Below are 22218 nucleotides of genomic sequence, written 5' to 3' on the forward strand. Positions count from 1 at the left end.
GCTCACAGGCTTTTAAGACCCCAGACACTACTCACCAAGGTAGAATGTAGAGCATTATCTTTATAAGTAGTGTCATGCCAATTGAGCTAGATGTTCCCCAAGACCATGGTCCCCACGGCCCTCCACCCAGCAATTCAGTCCCTCGGGGAGTTTGGATCTGTCCATGGGTAGGCCTGTCAATTTCTTAATGGTATCCTGGCAAAGAGTTCAGCCCTGCAGGTGATACTCACTGATTTAAACGCTAATAATCTGAGATAATAGATTTTTCCATATGAATACATTTGGAAGTTTTACTGGAGTAGCTCAGAGTTTCCCTGAAGGCACAATCATGTGCTCACCCTCAGCTGGCAGGCAGTTTCGCAGGTACTCAACTTCCTCATACTCCAGGTCATAACCCATGTTTTCCAGGACGTTTTCCAGTTTAGAGACATAACACTGCCCGCCTTAGAAAAGAAGAAAGTTATAAAAAATAGGAAGTGATATCTAAGAGTGAAAAATACTGGCTATATTTATGCACCAATTGGATGGAACAAATTCACTGCACAATTTAAAAAACAAAACAAAACTGTTCAGGGCTACTTACAGACTTATTGTGGAAGCCATGAATATAATATATGTTGCCAGTCTTGTTTCATGATATCCTTTCTACAGTTTCCAGAAAAGGTATATTTAGAAGAAACTTAATTATATATATAGTCATGTGTTGCTTAATGTCCATGATACAATCTGTGAAATATGACATTATGTGATGTGGATGTTGTGTGAACACCTGGGTCTGTGGGGTGCAGTGCTCCCGGATGCACAGGCCTGGGGGCTGCTGTGCGGGACCAGGACCAGGCAGCTCCCACTGTGGACGCCTCAGGTGAGTGCTTGGCTGGGTCCCACCCAGAGCAGCCTGGGCTGCAGGGGAAAGGGTCGCAGGGGAGCCGTCTCGGAGACCTGGTGCCCCTGCCCTGGCCTGGACCCGCAATGCCTGCTGACATTGTGCACTCGGGAGCAGGACTGGGTGCCTACTTTTCCCAGTGAAGGGTCACTTGCTCCTGCAGGTGGGGTGTGGTGGGGCAGGCTCGCTGCAGAGTCAGGCTGTGGGTATCCCCCCGGAAGGCCCACTGGACCATGGTCTGAATTTGCCTGAATGGATATTATGCAGCACATGACTATTATATGAAATATATATCATTTTATTTATACATATTAATTATATATTTTATTTATACATTCCTCATATATATTAATATATATTCCAAGTTACATATATATGTATATTCTAGGTGAATCTGATGAATTATGTTAGACAATAACTAGAGTTCTGGATAGCAAAGAGAATTTGAAACTTTTGTAGTGTTAGAGAACTATAAAGTGTTAGAATTTTTTAGTGTCAGAGAATTATCACATTAGATGTAGTTGCATCTAAAATAGAACTATAGACTAATAAGATAAAAAAATCTAATTATTGTTGTGAAAGAAAACTCTAAAACTGAGGCGCTTGACATAGTTAGAATGACTGACATAGGTCTGAATTGGACCCTATCTTGTCCTATGCCACTACTTCTGCTTTTTTAGAGTATGTGACCCATGACTATACTCTTGACCAAAATAACTTCTTCTGCAACATTCTGAGGTGGCCCACCCAGACTGTTGCAGGAATCAACTCTGGAACATGGGAAAGTGTGGCTAAGGTTGAGTACCCCAGCCAATAGAAATTCTTGATGAATGAGTCTTACAGACCATGTTGAATGTCAACCAACCAAATGTACCCTCCTATACTCTTACCCCACCCTGTACAAAGTTCAAATGAAAGAACTTGCTCTTATGATTCCTCTTCAGAACGTCATTTTGGCGCTTCCCACTTTGCAAATCTTTGAATCTGAATAAAACTCTTCTTTTATTTTACAGAAACTCTGTTTCATTTTTAACATTGTGTAATGAGAAGGTCTTTTAAAAGGTAAGGTAAAGCTTACATATTTTAATTTTACTTGCTTTCTTACTGGGATTTTCACTTACCAGAAAAAGATTTTATAAAATCGAACAAGGTATTTTTATCCACCATTCCATCATCTGTAAAAAAGGGCACATTTCAAATCAAAGAAAAAGATACATGGGCAGTACAAAAGAAAGGACAGGAAAAGCATAATTTCATAAATGTATATTTTAAAAATTTTGCCTTCTGAATCTTTTCTTCTACATTTCCCATTCCCACACACCTCTTCATAAATAAGACCAAAAATAAGCCAAGGAGAAAGTTCTTAATGTGGGCCACTTATCTCTTTCCCCACCTGAGTTTTCCCTTTCTTTTTCTCTATTGCTAATTCAGCATTCTTTTGCTCTTTGCCCTGCTTAAGCTTGAGGATATCCCACCTGAATTTAGAGACCATCTCAAGAATAGATTTGTCGCATCCAACACTAATGACCAAAGACCAGATGAGCTGTAGAATGATATCAAGGACATCATACGTGCAAAAGGTCATTAAAAAGACAGGAAAGAAAGAAAAGATCAAAATGGATGTCAGGAGAGACTGAAACTTGCTCTTGAACATACAGTAGCTAAAGCGAAAGGAAGAAATGATGAAGTAAAGGAGCTGAACATAAGATTTCAAAGGGCGGCTTAAGAAGACAAAGATTTCAAAGGGCGGCTTGAGAAGACAAAGTAAAGTATTATAATGAAATATGCAAAGACCTGGAGTTAGGAAACCAAAAGGGAAGAACACGCTCAGTATTTCTCAAGCTGAAAGAACAGAAGAAAAAATTCAAGTCTTGAGTTGCAATATTGAAGGATTCTATGAGCAAAATATTGAATGAAGCAAGAAGCATCAAAAGAAGATGGAAGGAATACACAGAGTCATCGTTCCAAAAAGAATTGGTCAATGTTCAACCATTTCGGGAGGTAGCATATGATCGAGAACCGATGATACTGGAGGAAGAAGTCCAAGCTGCACTGAAGGCACTGGCGATAAACAAGTCTCCAGGAATTGACGGAATACCAATTGAGTTATTTCAACAAATGGATGCAGTGCTGGAGGTGCTCACTAGTCTATGCCAAGAAATTTGGAGGACAGCTACCTGGCCAACCAACTGGAAGAGTTCCATATTTGTGCCCGTTCCAAAGAAAGTAATCTAACAGAATACAGAAATTGTCGAACAATATCATTAATATTGCATGGCAAGTAAAATTTTGCTGAAGATCATTCAAAAGTGGCTGCAGCAGTATATCGACAGGGAGGTGCTAGAAATTCCAGCCAGATTCAGAAGAGGATGTGGAACGAGGGATAGCATTACTGATCTAAGATGGATCCTGGCTGAAAGCAGAGAATACCAGAAAGATGTTTACCTGTGTTTTATTGACCATGCAAAGGCATTTGACTATGTGGATCATAACAAATTACGGATTACATTGCAAAAAATGGGAATTCCAGAACACTTAATTGTGCTCAAGAGGAACCTGTACAAAGACCAAGAGGCAGTCATTCAAACAGAACAAGGGGATACTGCATGGTTTACAGTCAAGAAAGGTGTATGTCAGGTTCTATCCTTTCACCATACTTATTCAATCTGTATGCTGAATAAACAATCCAAGAAGCTGGACTATATGAAGAAGAACACGGCATCAGGATTCGAGAAACACTCATAAAAAACTTGTGATATGCAGATGACACAACCTTGCTTATTGAAAGTGAAGAGGATTTGAGGTACTTACTGATGAAGATCAAAGATTACAGCCTTCAGTATGGATTACAACTCAACATAAAGACAACAAAAATCCTCACAACTGGACCAATAAGCAATATCATGATAAATGGAGAAAAGATTAAAATTGTCAAGGATTTCATTTTACTTGGATCCACAATCAAAGCCCATGGAAACAGCAGTCAAGAAATCAAGTGACATATTGCATTGGGCAAGTCTGCTGCAAAATACCTCTTTAAAGTTTTAAAAAGCAAAGATGTCACTTTGAGGACTAAGGTGTGCCTGACCCAAGCCATGATATTTTCAATTGCCTCATGTACATGCAAAAGCTGGACAATGAATAAGAAAGACCGAAGAAGAATTGATTCATTAGAATTATGGTGTTGGTGAAGAATACTAGATATATACCATGGACTGCCAGAAGAAAGAACAAATCTGTTTTGGAAGAAGTATAGCTAGAATGCTCCTTAGAAGCAAGGATGATGAGACTTCGTCTGATGTACTTTGGACATGTTATCAGCAGGGATCAGTCCCCAGAGGAGGACATCACGCTTGGTAAAGCAGAGGGTCAGCAAAAAAAAGGAAGACCCTCAAGGAGATGGACGGACAGAGTGGTGCAACAATGGGCTCAAACACAGCAATGATTGTGAAGATGGTGCAAGACCGGGCAGTGTGTTGTTCTGTTGTACATAGGGTCACTAAGAGTTGAAACTGACTCAATGGCACCTAACAATCTAACAACAAGCTTTATTTGCTTCAGGGTAATGATATATTGAATGACAGGAACCTGGTTTGAAGATATCCTAGTCTCTCAATCTATAAACCTAAATGTCAAAGGCATAATTTCTTTACAATGAAAGGTTGATCTTTTCGTCTTCTAGAATTTTATAGGCCATCAGATGGCTCCATTTTTATGATGTTCTCACATTAAAGTCCACACTGGCACAGAGAAACATACCGGTAACTGGCAACATTTTCACCAGCTCACAGAGTTCTCTATTTGTGAGCTCTATTCCCATGCTTCTCAGTACTTTTCGTAGGCTCTTGGCTTCAACTTTTCCTCCTTTTAAAAGATGAGAATGGTGACAGGTGAGAATTGCCTACTGACTCCAAGTGAAGAAAACTGTCTAAGCTTGTACAGCATTATTTACAGTTTTCAGATGAAAAGCATAGGAAATAGAAGTTATTTCTTTAAACATAAATACTTATTTGTAACATTCTTAATGATCTCAGAGAAGTTAACCTAGTTCATACTAAAGGGAGATAGGAGGCCCAGTGATCTAAGTTTGTATAGGCAGCTAACTAATCTAAATCATATTACAGACAAAATCTGTGTTGCTCTTTTGCTTTGCCTGAATTATGAGATCAATTTTATCCTCATTAACCACATTATTTGGATCCTTGTCAAAGTTTTACCTTAACATTTACTGAGTTGCAGTAGGTGCTACATAATATTTTGAATGAACAGGTGTGTTGGCTGTTTAATCATGGTGAAATGACTCATAAAATAAAAGAGGTTTCAGAGAACATAGAACTTGTTACAGAGATATAGCACCACAACATTTCTGCTAAAGCATAAATAATCCAATGTATTCTTCATGTCATTAGACTCAAACATTTAATTATTTAAAAAGTAGAAATTAATAAGTTGATAAGACTAAGAAAATAGTTTTAAATATATATGTGAGTGAGAAGTACAGTAAAACCTGTGAAAGCTGGAACTTGTGTAAGGCAGAAACCAGTCAGAGAAGGAAAAGTCAAATATTGTCCACTAAAATGAACAATAGAAAAGTGGTTAAGATTGCATTCTGTCAAAGGTGGAAAACTTGCAATACCCGGAAAAACAAGGCAGTCCCATTGAGTTCCGGCTCTCACAGATTTCACTGTATTTGCATTTTAGTTTTACATCTTGTCACAAACCATCTTGCTGACCTGTGAATTTCTTTACTTCTTTTAGCAGTTTATGCAGATCAGTCTTCCCAGAAGCTAAAAAATAAGCCAAAATTCAGATGGACACAATTGTGCACTGATTCAGAAAGATTGCTAAATAGAACAAAGGAATTAATTTTTTTCTTTATAATTTGTTGTTGAATTATACCTGTGATATACACAGATAAGCATAAAACAGAGAAAAGGACTTTGTAAAAAATGTTAACTATAAATTTCATTATATATTCTCTCCTCTTCTCTTTTTAGATCTCTGCTCCTACACACCATGGTTCATCTCCCTCCTCAGGCTTGTTTACACTATTTACTATAGCAGATCCTAGGAACAAGATGAAAAAGTTTCAGTTTAGAAATCTTAAGTCTAGCTATTTTTCCCTTTAAACACTCTCCCACATTGACATACGCCAGCTTAGTAGCTTACGCTATTGCATTTTTTTTCTAGTAGATATTGACAAAGATTGTGAATGTCTTTAGATGGAAAGAACCTGTCTATTTATTCTGTATCTTATCCAGACATCCTAACCCAGAAACTAGCATAAGGGTTTGCACATAGCAGTACTAAGCACTTTTAAAATTAAACCGTGGGATGGAACATATTACAATGACAGAATTAGCACTCAAATCAGTACTTTTTTCCTTCAGAATTGCAGATTCAGTAGGCTTTAGGGAAAGAAAAAAACCCCCAGAAATTCTGTACATTATTGGTATTTTTTTTTTTTAAAAGGATACACTATTATGATGGAATCCCATTCTTCATTTGAGGTAGTTTCCATTACTCCTGTCTATACATTTAGTTAGCAGATTTACACTTTGGGGGCTCTTGCTACATACAGAATAATATAGTTTTACATAACACTTCCATGTTGATGATAACCATCAATTAACACCTATTGATGAACACAACTGGAAAGTCCTTTTTGAGAGTCTTGAATAGTGATTAATAAACATATGTATTAATTCATTCAATCAGAATATCAAATACATGCATGCATTTGTGCTAAGCACTGGGGGATAAAACATAGACATGATAAGCAACATAGACATGGTCCCTGGCCTCACAGAGCCTTCATTTATTACTGATTTCACTAAATCTAGGACAAAGAGAAACTTTTGATCTTTCTTTTCGCTTTCTCTATCAGGACACACTTCTAGAAATCTTTTTTATTCTAAGTAGCACAGAAAATATGTGCTGATTCCACAGGGTAAAGATCAATGGTATATTAGCTAATCATGTACATAAAGAATCACTGAGGGAAGCAGAGTACTACTTATGTGATCTAGGTTTATAAACACTTATATTTGCTCCACAGGTACATAATGAGGAAGCATCTACCTAAGGATTAAACTCAATAGCTTCTCGCCTCTGAATTTTTAATTGGGGATCTCAGTCTGGGTTTCAGATATACAAAAGATATCTTTCCCCCCTCAGAAAATAATATAGTTTGTTCAATTTATTGGCTAGGGCATTTTTTTCAAAACCTTTTTTACTTACTATCCACAGGTATTTATTTCCTCCCTTTCTTGGAAATATTACTAAAATGATAGGAAAGGAATACTAAATGTACACACTGACAAAGACAAAGAATATGGGAGAGGAGGTAACAGCAAACAAGGAATTTCACAAATATTTGGAAATTAGAAAGAAGGTGAAGGAGTAATAACTAATTTACCAGAGCTGAGGAAATTAGAACACGAAAACCTATGGGGGATACTAATGAAAAGTGGGGCAATTCACATTTAAGAACTCTGAAAAGTTTCAAGACAAGGAGTGTACCAGGGGTTAGGTATAGGGCTGAACACAGGGGAGCTGGTTGGAACTCTACACATATGCAAGTTAACGACCCACCCTTACCATGCCAGTTACTACCTTTTCTTTCATTCCTATTTCCTCCACATTTCACTCCACCACTACCCTCACCCTCACACCCCTACGAACCAGAAGTTTGTTCTCTGGAGACATTGAAACAGAGAAGCTCTGGACTCTGAGAGGCTAGGCACAGCAAATGTTAGGGAAGGAAATTAAAATGGGTGATCAAGTGAATGTTTATAAACTGAAGTGGCATCCATCCTACTCCAAGAGCATCAATAGCAAGGTACGTAGTCCTCAGACAGGTTGATTAGAAGATTCTTCTCTGGAGTATCCAATTGGCCCCCAGAGAAAAGACCTCTGGATACTGACATCTGACCTTTCCCCAACATAAAGACTAGGTCCCTACCTTAACTTTCCAAGAAACCCAACTGTTGACAAGTCCACCCATGTACACAGAAAACTTTCAATAGGTATTTAATGCCACAATCTTAGTTATGATTGGCATCCAGGTAAACATTACCTGATATTTGAGGAAAGCGTCCAAAATGAAAGAGAGACCTAAGAAAACAAATACATAAACACAAAGAAAGAACCTGGAAAAAATAAAGGCCATGTAGATGGGACACGAAAACATCAAATAAATTAATTAATACCCTCACAGAAATAAGAGGAAGATATCGCACCCAAAACATAAAAATGGATGTTTTCAAAAGCAAACAATCAGATAACAAAATGAGTTCCTGGAAATTAAATGATTGCAGAAATTAAATAACTCAATAGAAGAGGTGGGAGATAAAACTGAGGAAATTGTCCAGAAATAAGAGTGAAAAGACAAAGAGATAGTCAACTTGAAAACCAACAGGTCCAACTCTGATCAACAGAAGATCAGATAGAAAGAACAAAGGAAATGGAGAGGATTCTACAAAACAAAAAAACAAAACAATACAAGAAAAATTCCCATGCAGGAAAGATTACTTTGGCAGTGAGCAGAGCAAGGGGGAAAGTTAAGAAATAAGACAGAACAAACACAAAAATTTTAAGACTGAAATTACACACATCATGTTTTCTGACCATAATGCAGTTGAGCAAGAAATTAATTAAATAATTAAATTAAATACATTGAAGTAGATTGCTAGAAAAACCTATGTTTTGACATTAATAAATATTTTTTAAAAAATAACCCATAGTTAAACAACAAATCATAATGGAGATTATAAAGTTTTTTGAATTGAATGATAATATTATACATCAAAACTTGAGGGGTACAGCTAAAGCAGTACTTAGAAAAAGATATATTTTTAAATGCGTTTTAGAAAAGCAAGATTAAAAATTAATGAGCAAATCTTCATCTTAATAAGTTAGGAAAAGAACAGAAAAAAAAAGGCAGAAGGTAGAAAATAAAGATAAGAGAAGTGAAAAAATAAAATTTCAGTAGAGAGTATCTGTGAAGCCCAATGTTAGTTCTTCGGAAAAAAAAAATAAAACCGATAAAATTGACAAGTAGCTAGTGAGATTGATAAAAGAAAAGGAGAGAAGGCATAAATAACCAATATCAGAAATGAAAAAGAGGGTATCACAATAGATCTTCCAGACAATAACACAATAATAAAATCATGAACTATACTGTATCAATAATTTTGAAAATTTAGATAAAATAGAAAAATTCTGGAACAATATAATTTATTAAAATTGACATCAGAAGAAACAGAAAACATGAAAAATCCTATTACTATCAAAGAAACTAAGTCAGTAGTCAAACATTTTCTCTCTAAAAATACTCCAAACCTAGATAACTTCACTAATGAGCTCTACTAAGTATTCAAAAAAGAAAAAATTCTGATCATTAACAAACACTTCCAGAGAATAAAAAACAGGGAACACTCTCTAACTCATTTTGCGAAGCTAGCATAATCTTAATAACAAAACTCAACAAGGATAGTATAAAAAAACCCAAAAACTCATTGCCGTCAAGTCAATTCTGACTCATAGTATAAGAAAGGAAAATTACAGACCAATCTCATTTATGAACACAGATGTAAAGGTCCTAGACAAGATATTAACAAATCAAATCCAGCAATAAATAAACCCAAAGAGGGTTTATTCCAGAATGCAAAGTTGATTTAACATCATAAAATTAACAGATTAAAGGAGAAAAAAAATCATATGATAATCTCAATAGACACAGTAAAAGCATCTTGAAAAATTCAATTTCCATTCATGATAAAAGTTCTTAGCAAACTAGAAATACAAAGAAACTTCCTCAAACTGATGAAGAGTACATATAGAAACCTTACAGCAACACCACACTTAATAATGAAATGTTGAAAGTTTTTCTTTTGAAAATGGGAGTAGATCAAGAATTTCCATTATCCTACTATCATCATTTCTATTAAACATTGTATTTGAAGTCCTAGCCAGCATAGCAAGGGAGGAAAAAGAAATGAAGGATATAAAAACTGGAAGGGAAGAAATAAAATTTTATTGATGATATGATTGTTTAAAGAGAAAGTCCAGAAGACTCTACAGGTTACTAGAGTTAAAAAAGAGGTTAACAAAATAGGTGTATATGAAATAAGTATATAAAATCAACTATGTACCAGCAACTAATAGAAAATGAAGTAGGAGGCAAGATCATCTAGTAAGTGTCTGGGGGAGGCACGGAGTAGTAGGATAGGCATCTTCAGGAGAGATGGAAGTTTGGAATAAGCATTGAGGGAAACTAAAAGGAAGTGTCTAAAGATTTCTAGAAAGATAGACTATCAGCAAAAAGTTTCCAGTTGAAATTAGGGAGCAAGAATTTGGAGAGGCACTAATATGCAACTTTATGTGGTTTTCTTTAGCAAGGTTCAGCAATAGAAGTGGAGATTTGAATGACTGGGCTGATTAAATGTTAGGAGTTTTATAAAGCACGTATGACAGAGAGAGTAGTTGGACAGTGAAAGAAGTTAGACAAGCATTTATGTATTAGAAGAAAATGGAGAAATCCAGGGACTAGTATTTTTGTGGAATATAAGGGGTACATTGTTTGGGAATAAGAGGAAGAGAACTGGAGGGCTATTATAAAGAGAAGGTAAAATATTACTGTTTAAGGTTTCTAATACGGAGAAGGGATGAGAACAGGAAGGAATAATGTGAACCAGTGCCAAAATATAAGGGAAAGGGGCAAGGGAGTTGATATATCACAGAGGTATAGGGGAATGTATAGCCAGGAGACAGGAGCTTTTAAAGATATTTAAATGACGTTACTAATCTGAAATTACAACTTCTCTGTGGAGATGCTTCTCTCAAGTAAAGACATCACCTATAACTTATTCCAAAACACATACCATGTACCCTAAGATCAATGAAAACACACTAAATCAGAATATGTTCTTATTTTAAGACTGGATTCTTCTCTAATATTTAAAAAGTCATATCAGCACCATAATAGATATAGTTCCAGGAATTCTCATACATAATCCTGTAAGTCTAACTTTCCCTAAAAAGCCTAATAATATCTATGATGCTCACCATCAACTGGTAGGTTTTGTGACAAATCTTTAACTTTTTTATCTGGGATCTTGATTTCCATGTTTTCCAAAATGTTTTCCAGTTTACTGACATCAACCTTCCCACCTGAAAAAAAAGAATCAGGAGCACAAGGGAAATTTAATGATCTCCCTGAATGAGAAAATTTCTATTAATCCCCATTCTCCATGACAAGCAGCAAAAATATCAGTGACCCTACATGATGAAGTGCACAACAAAACAAAACAACTTGTTGCCATCAAGCTCATTCTAACTCATAGCAACCTTACAGAAGAGAGTAGAACTGTCCCATAGGGCTTCCAAGGCTGTAATCTTTACGGAAGCTGACTGCCACTGCTTCTGGTGGGTTCAAACCGCTGACCTTTTGGTTAGCAGTCAGCCAAGCGCTTAACCACTGCGCCAAGGAGAACAAAATGCAATTAGAATTATAACTTCTTCCTTTAAGGTTGGTCTTGAGGACAGTCCTACAAAGCACAAATTAATTCTCCACTGAATTATAACGGTGAAGACAAAAAATTGAAAATTTGTCCTGTACCAAAAAAAAAAAAACCCAAACCCGCTGCTGTTGAGTCAATTCTGACTGATAGTGACAAAAAAAAAAAACAAAAAAAAAAAACCCAAAACAAAATATCCATTGCCATCCAGTCGATTCCAGTTCATAGTGACCCTAAAGGACGGAGTAGAACTTCCCCATAGGGTGTCCAAGGGGCAGCTGGTGGATTTGAACGGCCAACCTTTTGGTTAGCAGCCAAGCTCTTAACCACTATGCCACCAGGGCTCCCATAGTGACAGGTAGGACCTAAATGCTCAGTTTAGTTCTTTCAGTTACTGAAACGCCTGCAACACCTGCCAATTCTTTACTTCACTTTTTCTACATACTCCCAGATTTAAATCTGTTTTTCATCTCAATTTGGCAAAAGCCAAACTTACTAAGTCGCAAAATGAAAGACTATTTGGAAAATGCAGTTACATTTGAAAACAGCAGAATAAATACAGAATCAATTAATATGAGAGGTGGTAAGATTCACAAAAGAATAACTAGACAATAATATAAAAGTGAAGTGGGAGAATCTTATTTATCTGCCTTCTCATTATGCTTCTTACTCACCTTTGAGAGATTTCACACCATCTAGCAATCTACTTTGATATATATTTCCATCATCTGTAAGAAAAGGCACAATCTCACAATTCATATCACAGATAAAGGGATACAGAGATTTAGAGAGACAGTACATTTCATAAAAATACTTTAAAATGATTTATTTTAGAAATAACTTTGATTTTGCCCTTTGATGAGACTGAAACCATGCAATGCAGAAAACTCAAGAGTGCTGTGCCTGATTGAATGCAAGGTCAATAATTAGTGCAAACAGCTATAATGGAATATGAACATGTCTTTCTTTCACTTTTCTTCTCTTTCTCCCATCCAGACTTTTTTTTACCCATACTTTTTTTTCTTACATCCCTCAGCTTAACTTTCAGTTCTGAGGGTGGAACATACATAGTAATAGAAAATTTTACATCAAACGATAGGATTCAAGAAATTAGAATTGTTGACTCCCAGAGACAGAATGAAATAATACTTTCCAAAGGAAGAACAAGGTCATGCTAAAATTTCTTAATTGTTGTTGTTGTTTTTAATAACTAGGATATCCAATGAATTATTTAATATGGCCCTTCTAGCCATGGTCTTTGTGATTTACACACAAGATGGAGTGGCACTGTGCAACTAAGGTATATAGAACCTGCGAAGGTTGGAATTATGTGTCAATTTAGCTAGGCCGTGATTCCCAGTATTGTATAGTCGTCCTCCGTTTTATGTGTTGTAAATCCTAACTTCTACATGTTAATGAGGCAGGGTTAGTGTGGGGTGTATCTTGAGTCACAGCCTTGCAGGAGGGTATGGCTCAAGTCCCACCCTTACTCAAGTTACGCCCTTCCCTGGGGTGTGGCCTGCATTTGAGGTATGCATGTGGGTGCCCTGGCAGAGCTCTCTCTCTCTGCATCTGGATCCTGCAACCAGTTCATGATCATATAATCTCTGGTTCTAGGGACTTGAACCAGAGGCCTGCCATCTGACCTGATGATTCTGGGATTTGCTGGCCTCCGCAGCCCCATGCGCCCGTGGCCTATCATATGACCTCATTTGCCAGCTTCTGCAGCCTTGTGAGCCAGCAGCCTGCAGTTTGGTTTCATCAGCCCCTGCAGCCATGTGGGTCAGAAGAAACCTATGCCTGACCCACAGATTTGGAACTTGTCAGCCTCCACAACCATGTGAGCCGTTTCCTTGATAGGTTCATGAGTTGTATTGCAGTGAATTATCGAACCCAAAGAAGAGAGGGAGAGTACTGAGGGTAAGGGGAGTAGTTGATGTTAGAGATGATGGAGCTGTACAGCAGTTTGGAAAAGTTGGACATTTGGGACATCTTTAACCTCCACCTCATAAGAACCAGCTTTGTCTGATCCTTATAAAAGAAATTATTCATTTAAATAGGTAGAATTTTTTAAAAAGTTGTCTTAAACACACAAGACTAAGCTTCTTCAAAAGCTCTAATAGTATTTGAAATGCTTACCATCAATTTGCAGACATTTTGCCAGTTCTAAGCATTCTTTAGATGTGATTTCTATCCCAAGGTCTTCCAGAAAATTTTTCATATCTTTGACATTAACTTTTTCTCCTTTGAAAAACAGAAATGGCAAGTACAGTTGACAATATTAAGAACTATCTAAAGTATTTAAAAATATGGAAGATAGTTGTCCATTTTTATACATCACCATCCCCAGCTGCTAGGTAAAAAAACAAAGAGACAATAAGATTTGTCTAGTGGAATTAAGGGAAGGTATACAATTAGAATTTATTCCCTTGTCTTTGGGGCAAGAGGTGCTTTCATAACCTGGGAGATAAGACAGCATACACACACACACACACACACACACACACACACACACACACACACACACCCCAAAAGACAAAACCCCTCAAAAACCAGTTGCCATCAATTGATTCTGATTCATGGCAACGTCATGTGTTTCAAATTAGGACTGTGCTCCACAGAGTTTCCAATGGCTATGACCTTTTGGAAATAGATTGCCAGACCTTTCTTCTGAGGCCCCTTGGTAGATTTGAACCAACAACCTTTCAATTAGTAGCCAAGTTGCTTATCCATTTGCACCACCTAGGGACTCCCTAAGACAGCACAAATCCCAGTAAATTGGGGATTTAGATAATTGTCTAGTAAATTAAGATACTGAAAAGGTTGACTTAATAGTTTCTCTGTTCTCTCCCAAATTGTTAGATTATTTGACTGTTAACATAATCTATTCTTCAACTTCATTATGGTGATCTAGATCAGGGGTCAGCAAACTTTTCTGTAAAGGGCCAGATAGTAGATATTTTAGACACTGCAGGCATTACAGTCTTTGTTGCAACTATTCAATTCTGCTCCTGCAGCACGAAAACAGCCATTAACAATACATAAACAAATGAACATGGTTGTGTTCCAGTAACATTTATTTATAAAAACTGGCAGTTTTTATAGACTTGGCCCATGGGCAGTAGTTTGCTGATCCCTGATACAGATATTGACTTTTTTGGTGGAGATCCGAACTGTATTATTATTGGCAAATATTTTAGAGTATACAGGACTTGCTACTAAGAAATGAAAAACAGTCAATCCAGATAACCCAAAGACTGACTTTGGTCAACTGGACACAAATGCTTGTAACAGTACCCTTGTAACTGCCATCCAGGTGAAGAAATAGAACATTAACAGTACTCTGAAAGTCCCCCTCATGTTCTTTCCCATTCTCTAGAGTAAACACTATTCTGGCTTTTTGGACAATCACTTCTTGCTTTCCTTTATACACTTACCACCCAAGTTTTGTATTTTTTTTTTACCTTACAAAAATGAAATTGTATGTTATTTTCAGGGATATCCTGGGAGGGTGGTGGTTGTGGGAGTGATCCACACTGGGTGCAGGCAATCAGGAACTGTATTATTTGTAGAGAATTTAAAAACAATAATAAAACCAATTAAAAGTAAGTCTGCTTTTTATTATCACCACACGCTGGCAATTCCAAATAATGTCAGTGATAAATTTCCCTTCCTATCAGGGTGGATTGTTTCCAACCTATTCCCATCCCTCCACCCTCTTCCCCGCCTCCACCTTTGTATGCCACTTTTGTGCTGCTGTTTTTTTTTTTATGTAAACATTCATGTAACATAAAACTAGCCATTTTACAGTGTACAGTTCAGTGGCATTTAGTGCATTCACAATGTTTTAAAAGCATCACCTCTATCTACTTCTATAAATTCTAGTGCATAAATTTAACTCTAGAGGGGAAATGACTGCAGATGACATAACCTTGCTTGTTGAAAGTGAAGAGGACTTGAAGCACTTATTGATGAAGATCAAAGACCACAGCCTTCAATATGGGTTATACCTCAACATAAAGAAAACAAAAATCCTCACAATTAGACAATAAGCAACATTATAATAAACAGAGAAAATATTGAAGTTGTCAGGGATTTCATTTTATTTGGATCCACAATCAATGCAGGGAAGCAGCAGTCAAGAAATCAAACGACGCATTACATTGGACAAATCTGCTGCAAAAGATCTCTTTAAAGTATTGAAAAGCAAAGATGACACTTTAAGGACTAAGGTGCACCTGACCCAAGCCATGGTGTTTTCAATCACCTCATATGCATGTGAAAGCTGGACAATGAATAAGTAAGACCAAAGAAGAATTGATACCTTTGAATTATGGTGTTGGTAAATAATACTGAATACACCATGGACTGCCAGAAGAATGAACAAATCTGTCTTGCAAGAAGTACAGCCAAGTGCTCATTAGAAGGATGGTGAGACTTCGTCTCACATATTTTGGACACGTTATCAGGAGGGACTACTCCCTGGAGAAGGACATCATGCTTGGTAAAGTAGAGGGTCAGCGAGAAAGAGAAAGACCCTCAATGAGATGGACTGAAACAGTGGCTGCAACAATGGGCTCAAGCATAACAACAATTGTGAGGATGGCTCAGGACTGGGCAGTGCTTTCTTTCTGTTGTACATAGGGTCGCTATGAATCGGAATTGGCTCAATGGCACCTAACAACAACAACAACAGGGAAAATGAAATAAGAAAACAGATAACAAACAAATAAAAAAAACCTCCATCAATATTTAAAACAGGTGGGGCCAAGATGGCAGAGAAGTCAGACGCTTCCTGTGGTCCCTCTTACAACAAAGACTTGAAAAAACAAGTGAATTGATTATCTATGACAATCTAGGAGCTCTGCACATCAAAGGCAAAGTTGAAGAATCAGACTGAATGGCAGGGGGAGGGAGAAAAAGGTAAGAAACAGCGAGGGGTTGCCAGACCTGACCTGGCGGGAACTGACACCCTGCAGCTGGCGCATGCAGTGAGGCAAGCAGTGGTGCTCAGGAGGCATTTTCTTCATCGGGAGAGACTGAGCGGTGGAGAGTCTACTTAAGCCTCCAGAATCAGTGAAAAGCGGCGCTCAATTGACAAAAGATACGTAGATGCATCTAACCTACCACACGGATCAAAAAACACTCCCTTTGGGAAAAGCCTCTCTCACATTTCCCCTCCCCACTCTGCACTGGGTCTCTAGCTGGCTTCAGACATTGCTGTGTCCCCTGGGCCACAAGTGGGACCCATCACACAACCTGAGCCATTCAAATTAACAAACAGGAACAAATAATCTGCCAGCTCCACTAAACGGAGAACTTAGGCTCCTTTGCCTAGGCACAGGCATAAGGTATCCATGGACTTTGAATGTCTTTCACCTCTGCATAGACCTGTGTGGGCCCATTTCAAAAGCGTAGGCCCTCATTAGCACAGTACAACAGGGCATATACCTGAAGCCTAACTTCAACTGTATCAGATATATGGTGGAGTGGCAGGTTTGTGACATTTGACACCACTCTGTCCATTAAGCAGGGCCCTTATCTACCCATATTAAGGGCCTGAAGACTAGCAGCTCCACCCATGCCACCTAGCCACCCACAACAGTGGTCCAAGAATAAGTGGTGCCTCCCACTCCTTACAGCCAACAGCACTGGTGCCCACAGTCCAGCTGCAAAACTCACCTACCTATGCGCTGTAGGGAACAGGGAGATACTTTCCTCCCAGACACTCAGGGCCAGCCGTCTCTCCCCTGCCTTGCTCAGTGTGTGACCCCCTACTGCAGCCAGATACCTGTGCCTACACCAATTACCCCTGCCCGCCTAGGGCTGTAGGCAAGAGCCTGCACCACACACTTGGTGACCAAACTACCTGGACACCTGAGTTGAATCTGTACAAGAAAAGTAAATGGACTCCTGGGCTCACATACCTAGTAACAGATCTAACCACATGGTGACAGGATGTTAGAGCTTCAAAGGGGCCAATAATCAAACTAGCTCACACAAGCAGCCTATTTGGGCATATCAAAACAAAACAAGAAGCTAGGACACAGGAAGCAAACATAAAATAAATAAATATAATAACTTATTGATGGCTTGGAGACAACAGTCAATATCAAATCACATAAAAAAGCAGACCATGATGGCTTCAGCAAGCTCCCAAAACAAAGAATCAAGAAATTTTCCAGAGGAAGAGAACTTCCTGGAATTACTGGAGGTAGAATACAAAAGATTAGTATACAGAACTCTTTGAGAGATCAGGAAGGAGATCATTCAAAAGGCAGAACAAGCCAAGGAACATACAGACAAAGCAATAGAGGAACTTAAAAAGATTATTGAACAGCATAATGACAAATTTAATAGGCTGCAAGCATCCACAGAGAGATAGCAAACAGAAATTCAGAAGATTAACAATAAAATTTCAGAATTAGACAACTCAATAGAAAGTCATAGGAGCAGAACTGAGGCAATGGAAGTCAGAATTAGTGAGATTGAAGATAAAGCACTTGACACCAACTTATTTGAGGAAAAATCAGATGAAAGAATTCAAAAAGATGAAGACACCCTAAGAATTATGTGGGACTCTATCAAGAGGAATAACCTACGAGTGATTGGAGTACCAGAACCGGGGGTGGGGGGATAACAGAAAATACAGAGAGGATTGTTGAAGATTTGTTGGCAGAAAACTTCCCTGATATCATGAAAGATAAGAAGATATCTATCCAAGATGCTCATCAAACCCCACACAAGGTAGATCCCAAAAGAAAGTCACCAAGATGTATTGTAATCAAACTTGCCAAAACCAAAGAGAAAGAATTTTAAGAGTGGCTAGGGATAAACAAAAAATCATCTACAAAGGAGAGTCAGTAAGATTAAACTCAGACTACTCAGCAGAAACCATGCAGGCAAGAAGGCAATGGGATGACATATATAAAGCCTTGAAGGAAAAAAACTGCCAGCCAAGAATTATATATCCAGCAAAACTGTCTCTCAAATATGATGGCAAAAATAGGGCATTTCCAGATAAACAGAAGTTTAGGGAATTTGCAAAAACCAAAGCAAAATTACAAGAAATACTAAAGGAAGTCCTCCCGATAGAAAATCAGTAACATCAGATAACAACCCAAGACTAGAACACAGGACAGAGTAACCAGATATCAACCCAGACAGGGAAGACACAAAAACAAATTAAAGCTAAAATGCTGAAAATAGGGAAACAGAGACGTCAATATGTAAACGATAACAACATTGAAACAAAAAAGAAGGACTAGAAAATGTAGTCATAGATCTTTCATATGGCGAGGAAGACAAGACTATATAAAGAAATAAAAGACTGGTTTAAACTTAGAAAAATAGGGGTAAATATTAAGGTAACCACAAAGGAAATTAACAATCCTACACATCAAAATAAAAAACAAGAAAAATACAAAGACTTAGCAAATACAAAATCAACAACAATGGAAAAGATGAAAAGAAAATACATAAAAAAAACAACTCAGCACAGAAAATTAAGCGGAACAAAGAAACTGTCAACAACACAAAAAAGACATCAAAGTGACAGCATTAAACTCATACGTATCAATAATTACGCTGAATGTAAACGGACTAAATGCACCAATAAAGAGACGGAGAGTGGCAGAATGGATAAAAAACATGATCCGTCTATATGCTGCCTACAAGAGACACACCTTAGACTTAAAGACACAAACAAACCAAGGACTCAAAGGATGGAAAAAAATATGTCCAGCAAACAACAATAAAAAAAGAGCAGGAGTGGCAATATTAATCTCTGACAAAATTGACTTTAAAGTAAAATCCACCACAAAGGATAAGGAAAAACACTATATAGTGATTAAAAGGTCATAACACTAGGAGGACATAACCATAATAAATATTTACGCACCCAATGACAGGGCTCCAAAATACATAAAACAAACTCTAACAGCATTGAAAAGAGAGATAGACAGCTCCACAATAATAGTAAGAGATTTCAACTCAATAAAGACATGGAAGATCCAAATGCCACAATCAACCAAATTAATCTCACCACCCAATGGCAGCCAAGTATACTTTCTTTTCCAGCGCACATGGAACATTCTCCAGGGTAGATCACATATTAGGCCATAAAGCAAGCTTTAACAGAATCTGAAGCATCGAAATATTACAAAGCATCTTTTCTGACCATAAAGTCATAAAAGTAGAGAAATCAATAACAGAAAAGCAAGGAAAAAAATCAAACACATGGTAACTGAACAACACCTTTCTCAAAAACTACTGGGTTATAAAAGAAATTAAGGACGGAATAAAGAAATTCACAGAATCAAATGAGAATGAAAACACATCCTACCAGAACCTTTGGAACACGGCAAAAGCAGTGCTCAGAGGTCAGTTTTATGTGTGTGTGTGTGTGTTCCAATAAAACTTTATTTAGAACAATAGGCACTGGTCTGAATTTGGCCCATGGGCCATAGCTTGCCAACCATTGTGCGTGAACCAAGTGTCCACTCCTATTATTGAAGTCCAAAAGATTAGAAACTTTTTTTTCCATTCTCTATGATAAAATGAAAGGATGGGATTTAGAGAATGCTGCCAAACTCAGCCTACTTGACTGTTCCCTTTTCAGTACTTTAAATCTGGAGCAAGTGACACAGGAAGAAACAAAGTGAGCAGCCATTCATTGTAGCAATGGGATGTGCTGACCAGACTTTTCCTGCCTTAACACCACTGTGGTACTCTTGGCTTTTCACATCTGTAGAGCTTTGTTTTTTTATTTTTAAAATAAAATTTCAACTTTAAAATGCAGAAGATTTTATATGAAATCTGAATTTTCAGATTCTCTTGAAAAATTTGGAAAATCATAAGGACTTCAGTAGTAGCTGATCCTTTTAGACTAAGCATGAGTTTGCCACAGTCCCCATCAACCCCATGCCTTCCCCACTATGAGGCTGACCATAAGTTGCCATTTTGCATCACATGTATGCTGTTGTTTTTCTTAGTCTGGCCTGCTTCGCTAAATATGTGCTCAGAGGTCAATATAGCAATAAATGCACACATCCAAAAAGAAGAAACGGCCAAAATCAAAACATTCACCATACAACTTGAACAAATAGAAAGAGAGCAGCAAAAGAAGCTCTTGGGCACCAGATGAAAGCAAATAATAAAAATTAAAGCAGAATTAAATGAAATAGAGAATAGAAACACAACTGAAAGCATTAACAAGACCAAAAGCTGGTTCTTTGAAAAGATGAACAAAATTGATAAACCGCTGGCCAAACTGACAAAAGCAAAACAGGAGAAGAAGCAAATAACCCGAATAAGAAATGAGATGGGAGATATCACAACAGACCCAAATGAAATTACAATTATCAAAACAGAATAGCATAGAAAATTGTACTCTAACAAATTCGAAAACCTAGAGGAAATGGACAAATTTCTAGAAACTCACTACCTACCTAAACTAACACAAACAGAGGTAGAATAACTAAATAAACCTGTAACAAAAGAAGAGATTGAAAAGGTAATTTAAAAACTCCCAAAAAAAAAAAGCCCTGGCCCGGATGGTTTCACTGGAGAATTCTATCAAACTTCCAGAGAAGAGTTAACATCACTACTACTAAAGGTATTTCAGAGCATAGAAAAGGATAGAATACTCCCAAACTCATTCTATGAAGCCAGCATAACCCTGATACCAAAACCAGGTAAAGACGCCACAAAAAAGGAAAACTGTGGACCAATATCCCTCATGAACACAGATGCAAAAATCCTCAACAAAAATCTAGCCAGTGAATTCAACAACATATCAAAAAAATAATTCACCATGACCAAGTGGGATTTATACGAGGTATGCAGGGATGGTTCAACAATAGAAAAACAATCAATGTAATCCATCACACAAATAAAACAAATGACAAGAACCACATGATCTTATCAATTGATGCAGAAAAGGCATTTGACAAAGTCTAACACCCATTGACGATAAAAACTCTCAGCAAAATAGGAATAGAAGGGAAATTCCTCAACATAATTAAGGGCATTTATACAAAGCCAACAGCCAACATCATCCTAAATTGACAGAGTTTGAAAGCATTCCCTTTGAGAACGGGAAGCAGACAAGGATCCCCTTTATCACCACTCTTATTCAACATTGAGCTGGAGGTCCTAGCAGAGCAATTAGGCTAGAAAAAGAAATAAAGAGCATTCAAATTGGGAAGGAAGAAGTAAAACTATCTCTATTTGCAGATGATAGGATTTTATACACAGAAAAACCCAAAAAATTTACAAGAAAACTACTGAAACTAAAACTAATAGAAGATTTCAGCCAAGTGTCAGGATACAAGACAAACATATAAAAATCGGTTGGATTCCTCTACAGTAACAAAGAGAACTTCGAAGAGGAAATCACCAAATCAATAACATTTACAATAACCCCTAAGAAGATAAAATACTTAGGAATACATCTAACAAGCGTGTAAAAGACCTGTACAAAGAAAACTACAAGACGCTACCGCAAGAAACCAAAAGAGACCTACATAAGTGGAAAAACATACCTTGCTCATGGATTGCAAGACTCAAGATTGTGAAAATGTCAGTTCTACCCAAAAGTGATCTACAGATACAATGCAATCCCGCTCCAAATTCCAACGGCATTTTTTAATGAGATGGAGAAACAAATCACCAACTTCAAATGGAAACGGAAGAGGCCCTGGATAAGTAAAGCATTACTGAAGAAGAAGAACAAAAGTGGGAGGCGCCTGACACTACCTGATTTTAGTACCTATTATACTGCCATAGTAGTCAAAACAACCTGGTAGTGGTACA

General features: G+C 37.4%; 1 protein-coding gene across 1 annotated transcript in view; it reads right to left on the reverse strand.

Annotated features, from left to right (window-relative positions):
- The window catches only part of LOC101342993 (uncharacterized), a 512538-nt gene that overhangs the window by 12970 nt on the left and 477350 nt on the right, over window positions 1-22218 (reverse strand). Inside the window, exons 158-164 of the mRNA XM_023729385.1 lie at window positions 13543-13647; window positions 12078-12131; window positions 10952-11056; window positions 5617-5670; window positions 4643-4747; window positions 2005-2058; window positions 339-443 (exon numbers count right to left, since the gene is read on the reverse strand). Coding sequence (XP_023585153.1) covers window positions 339-443; window positions 2005-2058; window positions 4643-4747; window positions 5617-5670; window positions 10952-11056; window positions 12078-12131; window positions 13543-13647 — 582 coding nt within the window. The remainder of the gene's footprint in view (window positions 1-338; window positions 444-2004; window positions 2059-4642; window positions 4748-5616; window positions 5671-10951; window positions 11057-12077; window positions 12132-13542; window positions 13648-22218) is intronic.

Source organism: Trichechus manatus, unplaced genomic scaffold (assembly GCF_000243295.1).
Source record: "Trichechus manatus latirostris isolate Lorelei unplaced genomic scaffold, TriManLat1.0 scaffold00028, whole genome shotgun sequence".
Classification (NCBI taxonomy): domain Eukaryota; kingdom Metazoa; phylum Chordata; class Mammalia; order Sirenia; family Trichechidae; genus Trichechus; species Trichechus manatus.